At 42.8% G+C, this 23,377-nt stretch overlaps 2 protein-coding genes across 8 annotated transcripts in view; both read left to right on the top strand.

Moving 5' to 3' along the window:
- Positions 1-9,346, top strand: part of LOC119026688 — a 70,729-nt gene extending 61,383 nt beyond the window's left edge. For 2 of the 5 annotated variants that reach the window (XM_037111163.1, XM_037111165.1), the window contains 3 exons: positions 708-1,034; positions 7,821-8,147; positions 8,479-9,346. In XM_037111163.1, the coding sequence (XP_036967058.1) occupies positions 708-1,034; positions 7,821-8,147; positions 8,479-8,543 (719 nt within the window). In that variant the 3' untranslated portion in view covers positions 8,544-9,346. The remainder of the gene's footprint in view (positions 1-707; positions 1,035-7,820; positions 8,148-8,478) is intronic. The other 3 variants (XM_037111160.1, XM_037111161.1, XM_037111164.1) reach the window with 2 other exon arrangements.
- Positions 9,347-11,090: 1,744 nt separating this feature from the next.
- LOC119026694 (flocculation protein FLO11-like) lies at positions 11,091-22,961 on the top strand. Of its 3 annotated transcripts, XM_037111180.1 has the most exons (6): positions 11,091-11,232; positions 11,488-11,598; positions 13,176-13,884; positions 14,284-14,445; positions 16,093-16,297; positions 16,607-22,961. In XM_037111180.1, exons 3-6 carry the CDS (start codon positions 13,740-13,742, stop codon positions 18,762-18,764), a joined length of 2,670 nt encoding a protein of 889 aa, XP_036967075.1. In that variant the 5' UTR covers positions 11,091-11,232; positions 11,488-11,598; positions 13,176-13,739; the 3' UTR covers positions 18,765-22,961. The 3 variants fall into 3 exon arrangements, with proteins under 3 accessions (XP_036967075.1, XP_036967073.1, XP_036967074.1); XM_037111178.1 differs by lacking the exon at positions 11,488-11,598 and having other exon boundaries at positions 11,094-11,232; XM_037111179.1 differs by lacking the exon at positions 11,488-11,598 and having other exon boundaries at positions 11,095-11,232; positions 13,181-13,884.
- The last annotated feature ends 416 nt before the right edge of the window (positions 22,962-23,377 follow it).

Genomic DNA, 23,377 nt, shown 5'->3' with positions numbered 1-23,377 from the left:
GGAAGTTAAAGGTCGTCTAGTAGGTGGAAGAGGATTAAAACAAACAGGTCGAGTTCTCATCACCAACAGTTTAGTATCGTCCACTTTATGACATCACCTGTCATGTGTTGTGTTTGTCTCTGTCATTAACTCTGATGTGAGTCCTGTCTGTCCATGTTGTCTCATCCTGAGACTGTTTCTCATTGTTTCATGGAGTGTTGTCGACTGCTGCCTCTGTTTGTGATGTTGGAACATGTTTTCAGACTATTTGGGGAGTTTGTTTGGAAGCAGAAGTTCATTCTGTGCTGCAGGTCCTCTCAGAGAAATAAAGATAAATGGCAGCTTCTTAATTTCATTGTGTGGAGGACAAAGATGTTCGTGTGTCTGAGCAGAAGAAACAGAACAGAGACGCTGTGGATGATGATGATGCTGTTTTCATGTTTGTAAAAGTGTTGAAAGCTCATTTAAAACTAGATTTGAATTATTCCAGAATGATGAAAGATGTGTAAAGTTTTCCAGTGTGGTGTTATAAACATGTGTTCTGTTGTGTTGTTGATGACCAGCTGTTCTTTGGACGTGACTGACATGATTTAGATTCTGTCAATCTTCATTTATTGACCGTGTTGTTTTATGATTTTGGTTTTATAATATGTTGAATTTTCAATAAAGTATTGTTGAAATTCAAAATATTCTCTGTTTCTCTCTTCTTCTGGTTTGTTGTCTCTCAGTCCACAAGGTGGAGGTGGATTCAGGGGCGGAGTCTGTCCAGCTGCCCTGCAAAACCACAGTTCACCTGCCCGAAGACGCTAAAGTGGTGTGGAGTTATGGATACTACAGGAAGCTCCATGTGTATCAAAACGGTTCTGACCAGCATGAAGAACAGGACAGATATTACAGAGGTCGAACAGAGATGAAGGGAAACCTGCTGGAACCTGGAGACCTCAGTCTGACCCTGAAGTTCCCCACAGACTGGGACAGTAAGACCTTCATCTGCACCGTCTACAACAGGGAGGGACGCAAACTGATGGAGAAACATGTGGTGCTGAAGGTCAAAGGTCAGTACTGTAGATACAGGTCAGTACTGTTGATACAGGTCAGAGGTCAGACTGACATCAATCAGCTGATTTATTTCCAATCAGTCAACAGTATTGATCTGAATATGTTTTTATTTGATCCAGAAGAAAGTTGAAGGAACGAGCTGAAAGAAGAAGTTATTAAAGGCCGTCTGTTAAAAGTGAGAGCAGTGTGTGAAGACGTAAAGATGGTGTTTATTAATATTGATGCTCCGGCTGTGGGAGTGGAGAGAGTGGTGTCTCTACATGTTTTAAATGAAGTGATTGATAAATGTAATAATGAGGAATATGTATTTGTGGGTGGAGGCTGTAACAGTACTGAGGACAGCAGGTCAGACAGGAACCATGCAGAGCCTCACGCTGCCTCTCACACTCGTCTGCTTCACCTCATGGAGGCTCAGGAGTTGTGTGATGTGTGGAGAGACAAAACACCTGGACACACCTGAACATAACTCACTGTCTGTGGCCAGGCTGGATCGCTTTATTGTTTTAAACATCATTTTAATGTGGTTAACAGTTGTGTTATCAGCCCTGTTGGCTTCTCTGTGGGTCTGTACAACAGTGGTGGGATTTTGGAAAAGTCCAAATCAGGAAACTCTGTCAGCAGAACACTCAGAATGTCACAAAGACCTGATGAGTTCAGTAGAAGCTCTGGAGTCTGAAGTGGAGGAACTCTGAGACCAGCTGAGGGCTCAAACTGGGACTGATGACCAGGCCTGATGGGGGAGGAGCCCTCAGAAGGCCTGAAACACAAATGATGTTTCTACTTTATCTTTTACTTCTAAAGCCTTATTCACATGGGACTAGTATAACCTGGGGACTTCAAGTGATTTAGTCTGTGTTTCATGCAGCACATTCACACAGGTGAAGTCTGTGTTTTAACTCAGATTTACTGACATTATGTCCCGGGTCGATCGCACCGGAGCCCCTGTTGGAGCAGCACAATGGTTGGATATGGATATTTTTGATATAATAACTGGTGAACCTGTTGAAAGATAGAAAAATGTTCCTTACCTCATGTGCCATGCATGTAATCCATCTAATCATCTTTCAAGATTTTTCGATAAGCCTCCTGAATTTGCACCCAAAATGCTGTCAAAACTCTCATGTTTCCCAACGCAGCCTCCATATTTCTCGACCGGGAAAAAGGCAGAAAAAAGGTGGAAAACACAAAAACCTCAAAGGGAGATTCCAGTGTAAGTTTAATTCCCCCCAGAGATAAAGTTTGTAGACTGCTAGCTTACGTAGTTTTAGCATCCTCAGATTTGAGCGAGTGCAGTCGAGTCCCGCAGCTCAGTGATGATCATTACTGCAGGACTCTGCTGCACTCGGCCATCGACTAGCAGGGCTTCCCCACAACATGGAGGCTTCTTCTCTGGTGGAGAGGTTTCTTTATCTTTTCTGACAAATCCGGTGTTTCGGATTAACGCGGGGCTGTTAACTGGCGACCGTCAGCCGAACACGTCTGTGGTCACCGCAGCTTCAACAGATGTTGACAGCAGGAAGAGAAGCCGCAGCTGTCCTCAGATCTGCCTCGTTGTTCAGGTTTTCTCTGGTCCAAACACACCTGATACGTGTTCGGGCTGCTGTTTGATTAAACGTGTCTGACCCTCAGTCGCTGTATCACAGTTGCTGGTTGTTACGGAGGACGTTGTAAACAGGAACATGGAGAGTTGCTCTTCCTGTGAATGTTTCTATCTCTAATAAACCTTTATTAAAAACACGTACTCGTGAGTTCTCCCTGTAAACATGCATCACACAAGGGAACTATAAACCTTGTAAATAAAATAAAAGTTAAAAAAAATAAAAAAAAAAATAAAAAAGATTACGGGACTTGAACTCACATTCACTGAGGAGCAAAAACACAAGCGCGGCAGCCAAACCACTCTGCCAATCAAATCTCTCAGGTGATTGTCGGTATGACCTATTTCTCTCTTCACAGCGGACACACAGACACCTCTGGGTCGCAGATGAAGGTCAGATCAACTCGTGACCGCAGCGTCTGTTCACCGTGTCTGTACGGTGATGATTTATAACACAAATAAGATTCTACAAATAGAATAGAATCCTTGAATGATGGAAAATAACTGTCTATATTTTGAGCAGATAAAGAGGAGGACGATTTTCATAACGTTTTGTATTGTCCAGTTGTTGCATCTTTTGGGCAGCAAGTGTTATTCCTACACATTTAAAGTGGCCTGTAACATAATCTTACAGATACGAACATACACTGATCATGTTTTTGGTGCATAGACACTGTGGTCACAAGCTGTCCTGCCACCTTCTGTGTCCAAAAGGTGTCTGTGCTTATACTAAAAGGTTATGCTGTAAGTAAAGCTGTAGTTAGTCTGGTGTAGTGGGTTGGTTGTAATACTTTTTTCCCTCACTGAGTCTAAGTTCGAGTCCCATGTTTTATTTATTTATTTGTTTGTTTCGTTTAAAAGGGTTCCATTGTTCTTCTGTGTGAGGAATATTTACTCAAATAGACAGTAAAGACGAGTAAGTGCATTTCATAAAGGTTATGCTTATTTGTGTTATAAATCATCACCGTACAGACACGGTGAACAGACGCTGCGGTCACAAGTTGATCTGACCTTCTTCTGCGACCCAGAGGTGTCTGTGTGTCCGCTGTGAAGAGAGAAATAGGTCATACCGACAATCACCTGAGCGATTTGATTGGTAGAGTGGTTTGGCTGCCGCTCTTATCTTTTTTTTCCCTCAGTGAATGTGAGTTCAAGTTCCGTAATTCTTTTTTTTTTTTTTTTTTTTACTTATTTTATTTACAAGGTTTATAGTTCCCTTGTGTGATGCATGTTTACAGGGAGAAGTCACGAGTACGTGTTTTTAATAAAGGTTTATTAGAGATAGAAACATTCACAGGAAGAGCAACTCTCCATGTTCCTGTTTACAACGTCCTCCGTAACAACCAGCAACTGTGATACAGCGACTGAGGGTCAGACACGTTTAATCCAACAGCAGCCCGAACACGTATCAGGTGTGTTTGGACCAGAGAAAACCTGAACACAGAGGCAGATCTGAGGACAGCTGCGGCTTCTCTTCCTGCTGTCAACATCTGTTGAAGCTGCGGTGACCACAGACGTGTTCGGCTGACGGTCGCCAGTTAACAGCCCCGCGTTAATCCGAAACACCTGTTACGATATCAAATGTTTGCTGCCTTGAAATATGTGCTGGGACCCTGTTTGGTGCTGTTCTGAGCATTATTTGTGGCTTTTTGATGGCGATTTATACTTGGATCCATTTACAGCAGTGTATTGTTGGTGTGTGGTCGTTTCTGAGGATTCTAAAACTAGGTAAGCTATCGGTCCACAAACTTTATCTCTCCAGGGGGGTCGTACTCGGTGTCAAGGTGTGTTAGAGCACGGATCAAACTTACACCGGAATATCCCTTTAAGAAAAACAAAAAACGACCCTAAATCACAGAGATGCCGATTCGCACAGGACTAATATTATCACATGACCTCTGTGGTTGGTGAAATATGGCAGGAAATTTGCGGTGGAATTTTTATTTTACAAGTTACCGACGTGGCAGATTCACACGGGATTAAGATCACAGACGACCTCTGCAATTATTACAAATCACTGGAGATCCTCAGGTTATACTAGTCCCATGTGAATAGGACTTAAGTAATGTAAATCAGATGAGACTTTACTGTGTATGAATAAAGAGTGGAGGCTGTCTGAGGCTCCTCTCACCCCTCACAGTACAGAATGGTTCAGTCCAAACAGCTGAACAGCAGAGTGGCTGCTGCTCATCAACATGTCTTCACCCAAGAAAACCAAACCAGGGAGCCTTAAACTAAAGCAGAAGGCAGAAAGGGACAGAAAGCAAAGAGAGGAAGACGACTCCTCACACAGTTCTGTCAGGAGAAAGGTGAGCACAGTTCACAGCTAGCACAGTTTAACAACAGTTCAAGCTAATAATAATGTCAGCAGCTGGAAAGACTGAAGGCAGTCAGACAGACATGAGTCTAGTTTCTCAGTCTGAGCAGCAGCAGGTTCCTCATCCTCATCTCATCCCTCATTAACTGACTGAAAGTTATTATTACAAGTCATCATTTCACACTGAGGTGAAAACTGTTCAAATGTGGAGCGATATTTAGCTGCTTTCCCTGTAAGGCAGCATGACATGTTTGGTGTCAGTGGATTCATTTCAGTTTGAAGATTTCTATGATGCTTATGGCTTAAAATCCTCTTCAAAGCTGTTAAAGTGATGTTAATGCCAGATGATCCTCCATCATTTTCAGAGGGTTTAAAGAAAGCCAAGAACTGAGGTGGAGAATAATTCCAACTGTAAGATCCTGGTGATCAATCAGGCAGTTTAATTAAAATAAACATGTTGTTCTGTTAAATAATGTTAGAAAACAGACCTGCCATTAGACTGCAGTTTCATTTCTGACCTACTCAAACAAGACAATTTCATTTAAAGATATCAAGTTACCTCGTTTGTTTCAGTGTGTTACTATTACTGCTGCATTCCAGTCACATTTAATTCTTTTTTTTCTATAAAAATAAGATTTAGTCTAACAGATTTGTCAAGTTCATCATCAGCAGCAGCAGCAGCAACAGTCTGTCAGCTCCATATAAAATAATAATATCCTATAATCCATATTTATGTCAGAATGATGTTCATGTATTAAACAGTTCCACAGTGAAACAGAACAGAGGAGAACATTCCTGCTGCATGCAGACTGTGTGACTCAATACAACTCTCAGTACAATCAGAGAAATCTTTATATTCTCTGGAAATCAGAAGATGAAATCCCAACAACCGAACAGCCTCATATATGTATTTATTCAGCCCTGATCCAAAGCCACCAGCTGTGAGTCTGCAGCTGTGGAGATGAATCAGAGCTGCAGGACAACAAGGAGCCAGTGAGCAGTAACCAAGAAACTGTCATGTTGTTCTTTTCACTGATATGGGAATGATACTCAGAAATATCAGTAAAATGCAGTTTTGTATAAAACGGCATCACATGTTTTCTCCGGCCTGAACAAGGGACCAGTTAGATTTCTCTTCATGGGTCCTAAATCCCTGGCAGCAGCCCTGCCCAGCTGAGACCACCAGAGACCAGAACCAGACTGAGACCCTGAAGTTAAAAAGTCTCTTTCAGCTTCCTGCTGGGTGTCTCAGCTCAGGGGGTTCTGGTCCGGTCCAGCTTCCAGACTGTAGCCCAGATGGATGTTCCATCACACTTGTTCTTTGGTCTGGAGCGTAAGAATGGACAGCAGAGGTTGATTGACAGTTGAAGGTCTGACACTGGGCAGCTGCTGACTGATCACACTGCCAGGGGCGTCGCACCCGAGGAGGATGTGGATGTTTGAACAAAAACACTGTTTCTGCAGTTTATCCGCAGTTTTGCACAAACGCCTCGCTGCAGTATCTGAGTTTCTCTGGCCGCTCTGTGTCTGCTGGCTGCAGCTGCCTCCTCTCTCCTCCCTCTCCTGCTGCTGCTTTGGGACTGACCGGCTGATGATTGGCTGTTCTGCCTGAAGTCCCGCCTCTCTTGCTGCGTTACATTTATTGTTCAGCTCGTGCTGATGAGGCGGGAACTACCGTAAAATACCAAATAACAGCCGGGTGTTTATTATTATTATTATTATTATTATTATTATTATTATTATTATTATTATTATTATTATTATTATTATTATTATGCATCTTCTTGACTTTGAATGGGAGCTGCTGTAAAGTATTTCTGTTTCTGATTTATATATTATGCAGCCAGTTGTTCATATTTGAAGTTAAATTAAATGAACCAAGACAGATTTACACACATTTACATGTCAGGATGTTATTATAGACACAGATTCAATATTTCAGTGTCATGTATCATCACAGTAACAGCGTTACACACCAGCCCCCCCAAAACAATTGTTCTTAAAAACACCACCACCACCACATCCATCCCCGCCCTTCTGTACAGCTGCTACACCTCTGCACACTGCAACCCACAAACTGTGGAAACAGAACAGAGACGCTGTGGATGATGATGATGCTGTTTTCATGTTGGTAAAAACTTTGAAAGCTCGTTTAAAACTAGATTTGAATTATTACAGAATGATGAAAGATGTGTAAAGTTTTCCAGTGTGGTGTTATAAACATGTGTTCTGTTGTGTTGTTGATGACCAGCTGTTCTTTGGACGTGACTGACATGATTTAGATTCTGTCAATCTTCATTTATTGACCGTGTTGTTTTTGATTGACTGACATCAATCAGCTGATTGATTTCCAATCAGAGTCGACAGTATTGATCTGAATGGGATGTTTTTATTTGATCCAGAAGAAAGTTGAAGGAACGAGCTGAAAGAAACAACAAATCTTTTCATCACTGAGAACAAAGAAATGCAGCTTTAATAGTTTGTATCAGTTATTGATTGATGATCAGTTCTCAGCTGAGTCAACAAATCTTCACTTCCTGTTGAAGAAGTTGATCAAAGAAAATGTTAAATTTGACGTCCAGAAATGTGAAAGTGACAAAGAGAAGCAACAAGCAGCAGTTGAACACTGAGATGAGACATTACTGTGAAGACCACAGGGACAAAACATCACAACACCATCAGGACTCTGATCATGTCCAACACCTGGAAAACCTGCTTTTACTTCCTGTGGTTCTGTCCCCTGTTACCTGCTGGTCTCACCTGGTTCTGTCCTTCAGCTTTCTCTGCTACTTTGGAATCAGTCAATAAAGTTATTCAAAACTGCTGCTGCTGTCTGAACAGCTGATGTTGTGCTTTGTTTCCTCTCAGACTGTCAGGTGGAGGTGGAGGAGGGGGCGGAGTCTGTCCAGCTGCCCTTCATTACTACACCTGACCTGCCTGAGGACGCTACAGTGGAGTGGTACTGCTATAAACCCTCATTCAGGACAGTCCACCTGTATAAGGACAGATCTGACCAGCCTGACAAACAGCACCAGGATTACAAAGACCGAACAGAGATGAAGAAAGACCTGCTGAAGACTGGAGACCTCAGTCTGACCCTGAAACACCCCAAAGAGACAGACACAGGAACATACAGGTGTGGAGTCTACAGCAAGGACATGTGGAGAGGGAAAAGAGTGAAGCTCAAAGTCAAAGGTCAGTATGAAGATACAGAACAGAGATCTGTGTGTCTGTCTGTGATAATTTGCTTATCTCTGGTTGGCTGCTTGTCTCTGATTGGCTGCTTGTCTCTGGTTGGCTGCTTGTCTCTGGTTGGTTGGTTGCTTATCTCTGGTTGGCTGCTTGTCTCTGATTGGCTGCTTGTCTCTGGTTGGCTGCTTGTCTCTGGTTGGTTGGCTGCTTGTCTCTGATTGGCTGCTTGTCTCTGATTGGCTGCTTGTCTCTGGTTGGCTGCTTGTCTCTGATTGGCTGCTTGTCTCTGATTGGCTGCTTGTCTCAGTCTAACTGTCCTCTGTCTCCTCTGCAGGGAACATCAGGAACAGAAGCAGCTCCACTGATCCGACTCCTCTGATGGCTGATCAATCTGTTTGATCGGTCTGTTGGTCAATCTTTGATTATTGATCTGATGAGACTTTGGATCAGAGACTAAATGGAGGTGAAGGAGCTGATGGAGGACGGATGAAGACAGGAGGACGCTTCATCAGCTTCTTCTTCACTCTGACTCTCACACACAGTCTACACACTCACTATTGATGACTGTTGATCAGTGATGTCAGAGTGATGTCAGAGTGATGTCACATGGTGGTTTAGATCCTTTGAACTCTGACAGTAAAGTGTAAATACAACCTCAGATGTAGAGACAGCAGGTCTCTGCAGTAACAACATGTATCATTACCTTTACAGAGTGTCTACACATAGAAACACCTCACATTTAACACTTTAACACCTTTTAATGCCACTTTATATGGGATTTAAGTGAAATTCAAAAGTGAAATACATATACACATATTGCATATACTAGTTATTGCTGTAAGCTTTTACCAAAAAAAGATGAATTAATGAATGAATAAATGGAGATTCTTTCATATTTGAAGTGTTTTTTAGAGTCCAACGTCTTTAATGTGGATCTGTGTCATCTTCACTTCATCAGTGTGTTTCAGCTGCAGGACCATGTTTTCTTCACAGAAACACATGAAGAACAGATTATAAGATATCAGATGAAGATTCCTGTCAGCCAATCAGAGTTCATCACTGATGTTCTGGTAAACAACCACCAGAGGGCGACATGAGCACAGCAGGATTATTACCTCTGACAACGTTTCCACTGCTGGACCTCAGTACACTTCTGAGCTATTTGTACTTTACTGGAGGATTTCTGCAAATATCTACTTTTTACTCCACTACATTTATTGAAAACACTGTTTTAGTTACTTTACAGATTACATGCTGCCTCAGAGCTGAATCAGCACTTTTTAAAATTCATTTATTTGATGAACATTCAGATTAAAAACAACTCTTATATTCATACAAATAATCTGAAAGTGCTGAATATACTTCAGTATATTTACCTGAGGTTAGATTCTGTCTGTCTGGTGACATTTTAACACCATGTTATAGAGAATAACACACAAAATGTTGCCCAGCAGGCTGCAGCACTTTATTAATAAAGATAATAAACCATAAAAAGAAAGAAAATAAAAGACATTTCTGATTAATCAGTCACATCTGGATCGATGTGATGATGTTAAACAGCTGATCACATGTTTCTCTTTATGATAGATTATATTTTATAATAATAACATCTTTAAACCTCCTGATGAAACACGTCTGTTACAGATATATAAACACGTGTCTCAGGTGTTAAAGGTGACACACCTGTCTTAGTAAATCAATCAATAACAAGTCTGAACTCTCTTGTTGCTAGGAGCGGCAGCCTCCCGCAGCGCGCTCTCTGATTGGCCCGCAGTCCGTCACCTCGGGCCAATCAGACGTCAGTGCGTCCGCCATGAGAATCCATGATGTTCTTTTTGTTTTTTCATCATTATCAATACTACGATTCACCATCAGGCTGATCAGATCACCGCCCGGGCTCGCATCGATCCGGACCTGATCGATATGTTCATCCTGATATCACGAGCGTTTCGTCACCACACGTCACCAGAGTGGTTAAAACAGCTGATCAGTCTGTTGAGTTAACGGCCGCTGTGATGGCGGGCTCTGAAAGGCACGAGCACGCACGGAACTTCCGGTTTGAGAAAGGCTCGCTTTCCACTTTACAAAATAAAAGTCTGCGACGAATTTATTAAATCTGCACTGAACACAAACTGATCTATATTCTTCTTCATGGACCAGACAACTAATCGATCAATTAGAAAAATGATCAACTCATCTTTAAGTCACATATGTTTTTTTTATATTATAAACAAAAGTATTCAGATATCTGCATTTTAATAAAATTCTCCAGAAACATGCTGTATATTATAAATACACATATTTCAACTGAGTGCAGTGAGAATAAAGTCTGTGTGTTGTTTTTACAAACCACAGAGCAGTGAAGTTTCTCTCTGAGTTGAAGAATACAAGATAACAGTTGTAATAAGGGACCAAATTCACAAATGTCACAAAATATAGAGAAATGCTAAAACATGCCTCATTAATCTGGAGTGTTTTTACAGGTTCAGCACTTTAATGGTGAGTAATTGCAGTTACGCATTCATCAAGTTTGAGTTTACTTCCAAATTGCCACAATAAAGACCTCAAAATGTATAAAAGTAGTATAAAGTGCTGCTGTGATAAGAACACAGAATAAACCAAATAAGATACGAAAGATGAAATTAAATTATTTTAATACTTCAGTTTTCCATAAAATTGAATCACATAAATACATTTAACACACATGAAAAACAGACATTGGATCGAAACATTATATAAAAACGTAAACATGTAATAAAATATAAATATATAACTTTGTCAGATTTAATATGGAAATCAGTGTCGTAGTTCAGGTCGAGCGGCTTTTATTTTGAAACAACCCTCAGCGAGCAGGCGGAAGTGGGTCGTGTGGTACCGGGCGGGTTTGACGTGCCGCTGGCGCTGATGGCGGCGGGGCTGGCGGAGGGTCGCACCGAGGAGGGAGAGCGAGGAGGCGGGGAACCGGAGAACCAGAGAGAGGAGGCCCCGGCGGTACCGAGCACCGACACACCGACGATCAACACGCCGACGACGACAGCAGCGAGGCCCGCAGAGTGACAGCGAGGAGGACGGACGGATGGATGGAGCGGTACGTTGTTTTTGTTTATCTGCTGCCCGCCGGGGGAGCGTTGACGGCGGCTGGAGGGTCCGTCTGCAGCCCGGTCAGCCCCCGGTACACACTTTCTATATAAATACACACGATACTGCGGTCAGTACACACAGTACTGCAGTCTGCACTCATACATGTGTACATCTGGGTTACTGATCTATACAGTGTGGACACATATGGTGTGTGTGTGTGTGTGTGTGTGTGTGTGTGTGTGTGTGTGTGTGTGTGTGTCAGGGCCCAGACTCACTCAGGAGCCCCGTCTAAGAGCCCACACATCAGAACCGGGTCACGGATCAGAACCACACTGTCGTGGCGTGTCTCCTGGTGTGCCAGTGACGTCATCAGGTGACCTGAGCAGAGCTTTCTGTCACTGGGCTTCTTCACACTGACTCAGTTCATCCACAGTGCTGACGGTTATTGATCAGGAGGCTCAGAGAACCGACAGTCATCTGTACGATCCGCTCACAGGATCAATATCCAACTGTTTGATCCTCACTGCACCATCACAAACTCTTTATTGATCCACTCACACTCACTTCACTCTGCTGCTAACAACGCTAACTGTGCTAATAAGTAATCTGATCAATATGTTACTTAATAATCAGCTGCTTACCAATAACTTTCTCACTGTAACAAAGTAGAATCAAATAAAATAATAACCAAAGACGACAGCTAATAAATAATTGTTACTAAGAGTTAAACAGGAAACAATCAATTTTTGAATTAAATCTATAATTATATATATTATTAAGTTTTTTATATATCAGGTTAAAACAAACATCATTCTGAACAGCGATAATCAATAAGTGAACAATGAGTTGAAATATTGCTAGATATATATTAAATAGATAAATATTGTAAGATTATTGATCTAAATATGAATAATGATTTAGTTGCTACATCAGCTACAGTATTGATCCAGAGCCCAGTTCTGATTACTGAGATCAATGGCTGAATACAATCAATAATGACAGGCAGAATTAATATTTACAGTTCTGAGTGTTGAATACTGCAGCGAGGTCCAGTCAGACTCTCAGAACCGAACCACCAACCCAACTGAGCTCTGCTGCAGTGTGTGTGTGTGTGTGTGTGTGTGTGTGTGTGTGTGTGTGTGTGCTCTCTCTGAATTGATTAGTCGATTGATGTTTTGATAATTAATCATTTCAGTCCACTTCTGCCAAAATCGTCTGAAACATTTTCTGGTTTCTTAAATTTGAAGATTTGCTGTTTGTCTTTGATGTTCTGACAGAACATGAAGAGTGTTTGTGTTTTGGACTGTTGGTTGGACAGAACTTTAAAGAACTGTTCGAGGATTAAAGGTCCAGTTTGTAAGAAAAGTTTTGTTCCCAACTCGTCTAAAAACTGTCGACCGACCCGAACTACAAACTACAGAACCTAATATGTGTCGTGAAACATAAGATTTATAAATATTTATATATTTATTGACAAAATTAAGAAATATAAAGTCGTTGAGTCCAAACCTCTGTATTAAAACTGAACAAAGACAGTTTGACTTGACTTTGATTTAATTGTTCCTCAGCTCAGAACTAAACTCACATGAGAAACAAACCAGTGTTGAAAGAATATATAATAATATAATGTTTATAACCGGGTCGGAATCAGAACCACAGAACAGACGTGATATTAACAAAAATCAAAGTTTACGAATTGGCCGCCGTCCAATCAGGTTCAACCATGAAGTCCAAATCATGAGAGTGTGTGTGTGTGTGTGTGTGTGTGTGTGTGTGTGTGTGTGTGTGTCCTGCAGAGAGAGAGGGAGCTTTGTGTCGGCCGCTGGTTTGAGCTGGTGCAGTGATGAATATCAAACAGGCCTGTAGTAGTGGACATTTCAGCAGTGTGTGTGTGTGTGTGTGTGTGTGTGTGTGTGTATCAATAAACTATTGTCTTCTCTCTCTCTCCAGTTCAGGACCTCCTATTGGCCGTCATCCTGTCTCTCTCCACCAGCCGGTTCAGGTCTTCAGCTGCAGCTCCAGGTCTTGAGTTGCAGTCGTCGTTGTTACGCGACGCGCCTGAACCATCGGAGCGCTTTGAACCAACAGCTCTGAGTTGTGTATCGATGCTTTTTGGTGCTAACAACCCTGTAAACGATCACATTAGCAGGTTAGCTGGAGTGTGGCAGGAGCTTGTAGAGGCGCCACGGTTCAGACTCATCACACGGCCTCATGTAGTCGCTGTCAGACTAACCACACTGAGACTGTTCGGCTTCACCGTGAGATCTTCCTCTGAAAATGTAGACTAGTTTGGAGCTACTTGTAGTTAGCAGCTAACAGCTAGCACAGAATATCTAAATAAAACACCCGCCTGCTTTACAAATAAACTTCAGCTAGAGAACAAACCACCTGAAGATGTAGCTGGCGTCTGTCCACAGTTGCGTGTTTGGCGGCTAACAGCTTGTTAGCTGCAAGTGGCTAGCGGTGCGCAGGTAGCGGTGGCGCGGGCCTAGGTCCAGGCAGAGCAGGGGTGTGATGGAGTACCACTCCGGTGGCAGCCTGCCCCTGCTGGGGAGACCGCGGTACTGCCCTGGAGCCAACGCTAACGGAGGATACCTGTGTGAGACGGGACACTGCTGCGGAGAGACCGGCTGCTGCACCTACTACTACGAACTCTGGTGTAAGTACAGCTTCCTGTTAACAAGAGTTCTGACTCTCATCTGGAGAACTTGTTGTTCGCATTGCATCATTTATTGGCTTTATTTATACAACAATATCCACTTTAATTCCACGAAGAAGAGTCCATCAGAAGGGACTACAGCAGAGGAAGAGGGTGGTGTGTTTACTGGGGAAACTACAAGTCACAATAACCTTTATTAGCACAGAAGAAGAAGCCAGAAAATGCGATTCTACCAAGCGGACCCATCTCAGTCACTGTGGTCCTGGTGTTTACATGGCCTACACCAGAATGATACATAGATGCTACACCACACATACAGCTTGATTTGGATCAGAGATGAGGAGGAGGTCCAGTTGGAGTCGTGGTTTTGTCTTCATACCTCTGTATTGTTGTGTTCAGGGTTCTGGCTGCTGTGGACCGTCCTCATCCTGTTCAGCTGCTGCTGTGCATACCGACACCGTCGAGCCAAACTGAGAGTCCAGCAGCAGCAGAGACAGAGAGAGATCAGCCTGCTGGCCTACCATGGAGCCAACTCCTACCCGTCCTCCATGCTGGACCTCAGTAAGACGCCTGCCTGTCTGTCTGTCTGTCTTTTAAACTCTCAACATCGAGACAATGAAGTCAATTCTTGTTTTGTTTTGCTGTTTGTGTGACTGACGCTCGGCTGTCAAGTGACGTGCTGCTCTTCTTCTAATGTGTCGCCGTGACGACTGAGTGGAAATTTACAGCCGTTTGTCTTAAAGGGGAATTCTGCTGATTTTCTGAAGTGGAACTTGTAGAATGAGTCCTGCGTTTGTTCTCTCTAATTGCTGCTTTGTTGAACTAAGGAGGAGTTTCGCTGAAGATGCCTTGCAGCTGAATTGATTAAATTACCATTTTCATCTTTGTTTTTCTCAAGTCGTTTCATTCAAAAACACTATTTTTATTTTCTTTCTCATAATACAGCCAATTGAAATATTCAGCTCGGCTTCAGTCTTGAAATGGAATAAAAGGGATATGATGGATGTTTTTAAATACCAGTGAATAAGATGATAGCGTGACGGGTGAATTCTCCACTGAACTCTGCAGCTCCTCACGGCTTCACGGAGCTTTAAAGTGAGTTAAGACTCATTGTTTATCTGTCCGGACACAACATTACAGTTCTGGTTCGCTCTCAACACTCTCACTGGTCGTTTTTCAGAGAGAAAAAACTGTAAAAAGCGACTGTACACTACCTGCTGAGCAGTAAAAAGCAGACTGCCACAGTTAGAGACCAGCTGGTGAACTCAGTGGAGCGTTCAGCAGCTAAACAGACAGACATTTCCCTCAGGAGCTGCTGGAGACAACACTTGTAGTATTTTAATGTTTTCAAATCTTCTTGTTGTTGAGATTGCTGATGTTGATAGTGAATTTATTGTCTTGTAACTGTGTTCTTTATCAGGAAGAGACAGATTATTGGCTTGGGTTAGGGCTGATATTCAGCATTTTCAGGTTATTGTTATAGTTTCTGATTGCCAGTGAAACTGATGAACATTCAATAAATACATACATTTAAAAATGTGGTTCTTTGGCTATGAATGCAGCATGTTTTCTCTCTGTGGTTTCAGTCACATCACTATCTGATTGGTAATATATCAGAAATGTTAACCCATCCACACTGTGTAATCTAAATCTGTAACTGATATCTAAATATATCAAACAAACGTTGTGGAGCAGAAAACTATGTTTGACACCAAAATGATAATTATTTTCATAGATCATCTCTCTCTCTTTCTTGGGGAGTAGAAGCTGTGCACTATTCCTGTCAAATCAGCAAATACATCAAAAATAAAAAACACAACCCCAAGTAAATAATAATGTTGCTCCATATCTGCTAGATGTGGAAATACACTTTTTCATAGGGATTTTAGGAAGCAACAACTGCAGATATTGGCTGATACACACAAATTGTGTGTAATGATCACTCAAATTTGGGCGTGACAAACATATGTTACAGAGACAGGAATGAACTTGATCAGTGCACTGAAACAGTAAACATCACCAGAAATTTGTTTATTAAAAATTACCCCAAGCATGATTTTCTGTATTATAACGATGTATACGGTGATAATATCTCGTACCTGTGAGAGAAAGGATATATAGGTCTCTAAATTAAACAATAATTCGCAAACTAGTTTGCCTTACCAGCAAGTAGCAGCTACTTTGCTCTAACCAATAATTTGTTTCTAGGTTTCCTGGCGTCTTTGAAGCTGCCATCCTATGAGGAGGTGGCGGCTCAGCCCTCCACCCCTCCTCCGCCCTACAGCTCAGTGTTTACCACCCCACGCTACCCACAGCCCCCCCGAGCTGCCGACCCCCACCTGCTTACCCAGCACGGCCCGCTGCTGCACCGGCCGCTCAGCGATGGTCCATCATCCCTCAGCTCAGACAACAGGTAACAATTGTGGTGATGGTTTACTGTAACTACTTTACTGCTGGGAATATTCTGAATGCACTCTTAGGAATCCTGGGAATGCCCGTAATACTGCGGTGAACAATGATAACCCCACGATTGGGAATACTAATATCAGTTAGATAGCAACTTTCACTGCTTCATCATATTGATATATAATTACTGTTGGTACAACTGAGACCTCTGGTATTGTGTCTATGAGTGCTTTGTGGGATGAAATCCACTATAAACCAAATTGTCAGCTCATGTTCTAAACTTGAGTTGAATAATAAGTGCATATCTTTCCTACAGCTCCAGTTGTTCCTGTGACTCCTGCTGCCCCTCTTCACCATGTAGCTCCTCCCTATCAGCACCTGTTACGTATGAGACTGACACAAGCCACGCCACCACGCCCAGTGAGTCTGCTCCCCTCACCCTCGATGTCACCATGGAGACCATCGCTGCCGCGGCATCCCGTTTGGAGGTAAATGGGGCACGTTTTGTTTCTGAGAGGATGCTTGCCACAGTGGCCATCGACATCGGTGATGAAGATGCTGCCAGGGCACAGGAACCCATTGCAACGGGCTCACTGGTTCCCAACCAGGCTGTTACTAGGGCGGTCTCCCCTCACCCTCTGCTCTCCCCTGGTTCTGAGGTGGTTCTTCCTGTTGTAACTACATCTCCCGTAAAGCAACAGCTCGACCTAGCATCTTGTGCCCCAAAAGTCAGCAGCTGTAGCCCAAGCACACTTCCCAGTCCTAGTCTTGTTGATACAACCCTCCCTTCTATCCAAGTAATAAGGATAGAAGGTCCAGTTGACAGCCCTGAGACTACTCCTGCCCTAAAAATCACCTCAATGTCAGGCCCGTCTACCCCAACTGCTAGCAATTCTGATAACCCTACAGCCACCAAAACCCTTGATCTAACAAGAACTTTTGATACAGTCAATGTTCCAAGTAGCCCAACCTCAATATCATCCCCAGATGTTGGAAGAACTTTGGCCCTGACAACAGGCTCTGATGGTCTCACAACGCTGTACTCTAATCCTAGCCTTGTGCCAATCCCAGCACCTTCAAACCACACCCAAGTTTTAGTCATAGTACCTTCAAACCACACCCAAGCTTCAACCCCAGAACCTTCAAACCATACCCAAGCTTCAATCCAAGTAGCTACAAACCTTACCCAATCTCCAGATGCAGTTCCTACTAACCTTACTCAAGATCCAGACAACATTCCCTCAGACCTTACCCTAGTGCCGGACCCAGTAACTACAAACCTTACCCAAGATGAAAATGCAATACCTAAAAACTTTACTCAAGATCCAGAAATAATACCCACAAAACTTACCCAAACTCCTAACCAAGTACCTTCAAACTTTACCTTAGTGCCAAGCCCACAATCTACAGCCACCATAGTCCCAGACTGTGCACCTGACCCTGTTCTTACTCTAAAACCTGCACACCCGATCCCTACCTTAGCCACAGATGCAGCACCCACTTCACCGACAGTACCACATTGCCATATCCCAGAACTTTCGCCAGGATCAGGTCTGGGTCCAACCAGTCCACAGTCAAGCTTGACCCAACACCCAGGGGATACTGCATTACCAGCCAATTCAGGTCCTTCTCTGGTCGTGTCTCAATCATCAGAGTTTAACCTTACCAGTCCCTTACCATCAAATGTCCATGCTGGTTTTATTTCTGGTTCTGGTTATGAATCATGCGCCAGTGTTGGTTCTATATCAGCTACACTGTCCACCCCTCCCCCAGTGCTCACTTTCCCAACACCTACAACCTCCTCTTCCTCTTCCTTCTGCCCAGCCATTACCATAGAGTCTGAATCTCCCTTCACTCTTTCCCAGTCGCCTTCTGCCCTCTCACCCGCATCCATTTCCTCTCCTCCATCCATTCTTTCCCCTCCAGTCCTGTCTTCTATTTCCCTCCCAGCCCCAGCTCTACTCCTTGACCCTCTCACTGCTCTGCACCAGTCCAACAAAGGTGGATCTTCCTCTGGCCATGCTTCCTCTCTCTCCCCCTCGCCTCGTGCGACTCAGTCCCCCCCTAAACAGACTCTCTTCTCCCCCTGCGTGGATATTTTTGAGCCAGTACCTCCCAGCTGGGAGGATGGTGAGGACGAGCAGGAGGAGGAGGATAATGATGACGATGAAGATGAAGACATGGGAGCTGATGAGAGCCAGTATAGACATCGACGACTTACCGGTGACTCTGGGATTGAGGTGTGCAGGTGCCGGGTGGAGGATGAGGAGGAAGAGCAGGAAGAAGAGGAGGAAGGGGACAGGAAGGAGGATAAGAAAGGAGGTGTAAACACTGGCCTTCATGACAGCATGGACTGCCCTGCCAGAGGTCAGATAACCACAGGGGAGGCTCTTACTCTCTGTAACCCCACCTCCACCACTACACCAACACCTGAGGACAGTGGCAAAGTGATCATAGTCATGGAGACAGTGTGATTGACAGAATGTAGTGGATCAAACCATTATTACTAAGACAAGGGGTGAAAAGTAAGTTGATGATGGCATCCACCTTTAAAACTGTTTTCTGAGATTGCTCTTTAACCGGGGAGGATTTGTACACAGATGATTGTGACTATAGATGATTTATGTCACATTTGTTTAACGTGTTCAGCATCTGATAGTCAGACCAGCATAAGATAATAGACATTTAATAGGATGAGATTAGACAGGAATCATGAGCTCATTGCAACATCGTCTCTATACCTGTCAGTTGGAATTTTAGGCAACCGGGTTTAGAAGTTTCTGCTTGGTGTGTGAACTGGTGTTTTTTAAGAGAGATGTTTCCTCCGATTGCATCCACGGTTGATCAAATTGAATAACCGCTGCACGACAGAACTTTTGTCAGTTTGTTAGGACATCTGCTTCCCATTTAAATCCCAACTGAAGTCTAACAGTTTACACAAAGAATGCAATCTACCATTATGTCTCACTAGGGAGTTGTAACTTGTTGTAATGTGTCTCTGGATCCATGCAGTAATGTTGTCAGTCAGAGTGAATCATCTAACAAGGTACATTTGTTTGCGAAAGTTGACGTGACACTGTCAACTGTATAACTTTTTGCTTGAGTTTTCAAAATAATGTGAAATGGTGCCTCAGTCAAGAAATCTTTGCCGCTGCTGCTTCAATTTTGGACATTCTCGTGTCTTTAAATTTGGCAGGACTCTTTGAAACTTGCATTTTTTAATTTCTATCTTACCTTGCTATTAGAATTAGTATAAAGTAGAACGAAAGTATAAAGTAGAAAAAGTTGGTTGAATTTGTAAATTGGGGATCGTCTTCAGAATACTGTCATCTGAATGCAAAACTTTTATAAATTGCAAAGGAAAACTATTTTGATTTTAACGAGACTGTTATCATGTTAAAGTTGCCTTATTTAGCCATATAATAGATGCAAATAGTCGCTTCCACTTGCTACCGTCCAAACAACAAAACAAAAATGCATCACATCAACTTGAACACTGTTGAAGGTAATTCAGCATTAATTCAATGGATATGATGCTGTATGTCCCTCCACAGTCCATCCACGCAACCAACCATCTTGAGTGATGACGCTAACCCTCATAAACATAGGAATCTTCCCCTGTCCGTCACTACAACGCCCCTGACATTTTCACCAACAACAGAACAACAACTTTAAATAGTTGAACATTTAGCTGAAGACACCTCGGTCGTCCTGGGTGATGACGAAGATTTGGAAACGTGCCGGGGACAAATTGGCTGTTTTGGAGATGAAGAGAGACTAATGTGGGAGGATGATTCACTCTGACTGACAGAGGCAAGACTGATTCATTCATTAGTGGGGACATTTTGATGAAGAAGTCTGTCAGGAGAGCGGAATAAGGTGGGTTGTCTATGAAATGGGAGAGACAGTTTTTCAGGTTTGATGTCTTCATGGCAACTCGATCCTGTATGGACGGTGTCAGTGTTGATGGATCAGTCGGTTTTCTGTGCGTCAGCCTTTCAACAGAAAAAACAGCTTTTGCATAAACAGAAATAAACAATGGGCACTTTTAGATGGAAACAAAGCAGCAAACAGAACAGAGACGGGAAGACGTCATCATTCCCTTCTTTGACTCTTTCTCTCAATTTGAGGTCAGATACAACAATACGTCGTAGACACCACACAATTACCATTCAGTCCCCGTCCGAACTCTGAAACGTTTCCTTTCACACACTGCATTTTGCCCTTTGTTTTATTTTATCATTCAGAACTTAAGAATTGACGGATTTATTTACTTCAGTCGCATAAAAGTCACTGAGCAAGACGAGATATTTCCTGTTTAAGAATCAGAGAGTAAGTTACTTAAGTTTATTTTGAGGTTGACAGTGTATCGGTGTTGTGTATACTGTCAGATTGATAGACAGCCTTGAAAATTGATATTTCGTGACAGAAAGACACAAAGGTAGAGTATATTTTGTCAACGATAAATCCATGCTGGTGGATTTCAAATCAATTTAAAATCTGACACTAGTGAGGAGCAATATTTTTCATCAGCAAAAGTCTGTGTGTAAATACCCCCCCCCCAATACAAAGTAATGCATTGTTGTTGTTGGATACAAATCTAGTTACTCCAGTTAAGGTGGCGCTGTGACATGATTTAATTTTGACTGTGCTGGTTCTGGCAATTTCTGCGCACTTTCGACTGATGAAAGTCTTTCTGGACAAACTCAAAATGCATCAGCAGGGGTTTTTCTTGACGGAGATGTGACATTTTTACCCAACAACAACAGTGATTGTAAGTTCTGGTGCAGTGCTGAAGAGACGAGTCATTTCCAGCACACTACACAGGGGTTTGCCATTACACATTTGCAATACTTGGAGTGTGTCAGTGGAGAAACATGTCGAAGAGAACTCGTCATTGAGAAGTTAGTGTCTTGTTCAAACAAGTTAATATCTTTTTCGACAAGTTAATATCATGATTGACCAAAGAACTGATTGAAAAACTGGTTGCAATGTCTTTCACCTGCTCCCACGAGAAACATTAGAAAGTCTCACAAATGTGTGATTCCAGAGTGTGTTGGAAAAGACAACAGAGAGTAAAGTCTGACCTTTAACTGATGAGATGGGGACGGTGCGGTTACATCAGGTTGTACCAGAACCAGAACTCGTTTAGGTGGAAATGTTCAAATGTGATATTTTAAAGACACAGGAGTTTGAGGCAATATTATGTTGGAGGGAAGCGATGCTTTCAGCAGAGAACTGGTCATCTGTCACAAACATCATCAACTCAGCCTTCTCCAATGGACAGACCCTGAGACTGGTTGACTGATCCTTAAACCCTGTGTCCATGCTGCATTACAACACGGACTTCATATACTTCACTACCCATTTGTTTCGAAGAACGATGGGTATAACTTTGCGGACAAAGGTGTCCTTGTGGATATCCATGATGGACAAAGCTATGTTGGACCTCATCACAACAAAAGCAATGTCCTGCCACGGAAAGGACGTGAAGCTTGACTGCAGAGGCAGCAACAGAGCGGACAGTTTCTATGTCAAAATCAGACTGACAGCTGGATGTTTGGAAACCACGTGGACAAGATTGGATTCACATGTGGATGGATACAAATGATCCGATCTTCTGTTTTTTTTTAAACCTCTGTGGATAAATTCACAGATAAAGGAATCTGGTTTTGAGCAGATGTGGAAGCAGATCCTTCGGAGGCGTCTTTGATTTGTCTCACAACGAAGTGTGTTTGAACAAACCCAGGCCAGATTTGCGCCTCTGGACTGAGGCTTGTAGAGGCTGAAGGACCTCCTCGAGAAAGCTCAAGGGTGATACCAAGCTGTTGATGTTGTGGTTGATGGTGTTTTTTGTTTACCTGAACTAATAAGGTTATATATCTCCATGGTTACAGAGTGCCATTTCTACTTGACAACTGTTACTACTTAGCATTAGATAGAGCTGTTCTCGCTCTGTGTGTGCGGTGTGTGTGTGGACTTTCAACCAGAACGACTGGAAAAATTGTTGTCTAAAATGTGTGTGTAGCTCAGGCTCCCAAAGGCTCTGCAGCTCTGAGGTCAGCCTTGTGAAGGGAAACAGCTGGTTTGAGTGTGACATTTACCTTTTTAATCGAGGACTTTATCCACATTTACCTCACAGAACCAGGAGAGTGTTGAGACTGTTGAAGGGTCGACATGGATGGTGTAGAGTTTTGAAGTGAAGCCAGTATGAAAACACTTGTTATCGGAGAAAGAACTAATGGAATCTTTACGTTGATTTGATATTTTGGTGGACAAAGTTAGTATCCTGTTTAACAAGACAGTCTTTTGCGCGACAAGTTCATGTCTTTTTCAGCAAGTTAGTATCTTGTTTGACCAGTTATCCAATCATTCAAGGATGGTTATAATGAGTACAGCAAGGCACCAGCGCTGGCGGAGTTGAGGGTTCAATTCCAGGAACTCCGGATGTCGGTACTCCTGGTGCTGTGAGGGGTTCTGGAGGTAAAGTCTTCAGCCCAGCGATTGATAAAAGCTTGGACGAGCTCCCTGAACATGAGGCTGACATCAGGGCTTGTGTCTCGTTTGGAAACCCTGTCTTTATCTCTTTTTGTTGAAAAATCTGTTGAGTTAACCAGAGCAAGATTTTCATCAAATTTCTGTGGACGAACGCATTAAGAAAAAAAAAAAGAGTCTTCTCTCTCTCTCAAAGTTTTTAGACACCGCTGGATTTTGGCCTCATTGAATGTTTTCCATTTTGGCTCTTTGACCAGCTTCACCTGTGGTGTTTGACAAAGTTATTTACTAAAACGTCCGTATGTTGCTTCTATCGTAGGAGCCCCTCCCTCCGTCTAAAGAATGTTGTCATCTCTTCTCCGCTTCCTGTTTGCATGAGGTTTCTGTCGGAGGAGTCGAAGGAAGCAGAGAAGAGATTAGTCTTTATAGTCCCTTAATATTATGATAACGATGCTAATTATTAGTATGACTAAATTAATAGTGAGTGTGTGCGTGTGGGTGTGTGTGTGTGTGTGTGACCTAACTAAACCAGCCTGTTCTAAAAGTGTGTGAAGATATACTGAATAAAACTGTCAAATCTACCTCCTGTCCG

The sequence above is a fragment of the Acanthopagrus latus genome, chromosome 10, assembly GCF_904848185.1.
Source record: "Acanthopagrus latus isolate v.2019 chromosome 10, fAcaLat1.1, whole genome shotgun sequence".
NCBI lineage: Eukaryota > Metazoa > Chordata > Actinopteri > Spariformes > Sparidae > Acanthopagrus > Acanthopagrus latus.
Note: the sequence above shows the minus strand (reverse complement) of the source record. Positions and strands in the feature narration are given on the sequence as shown.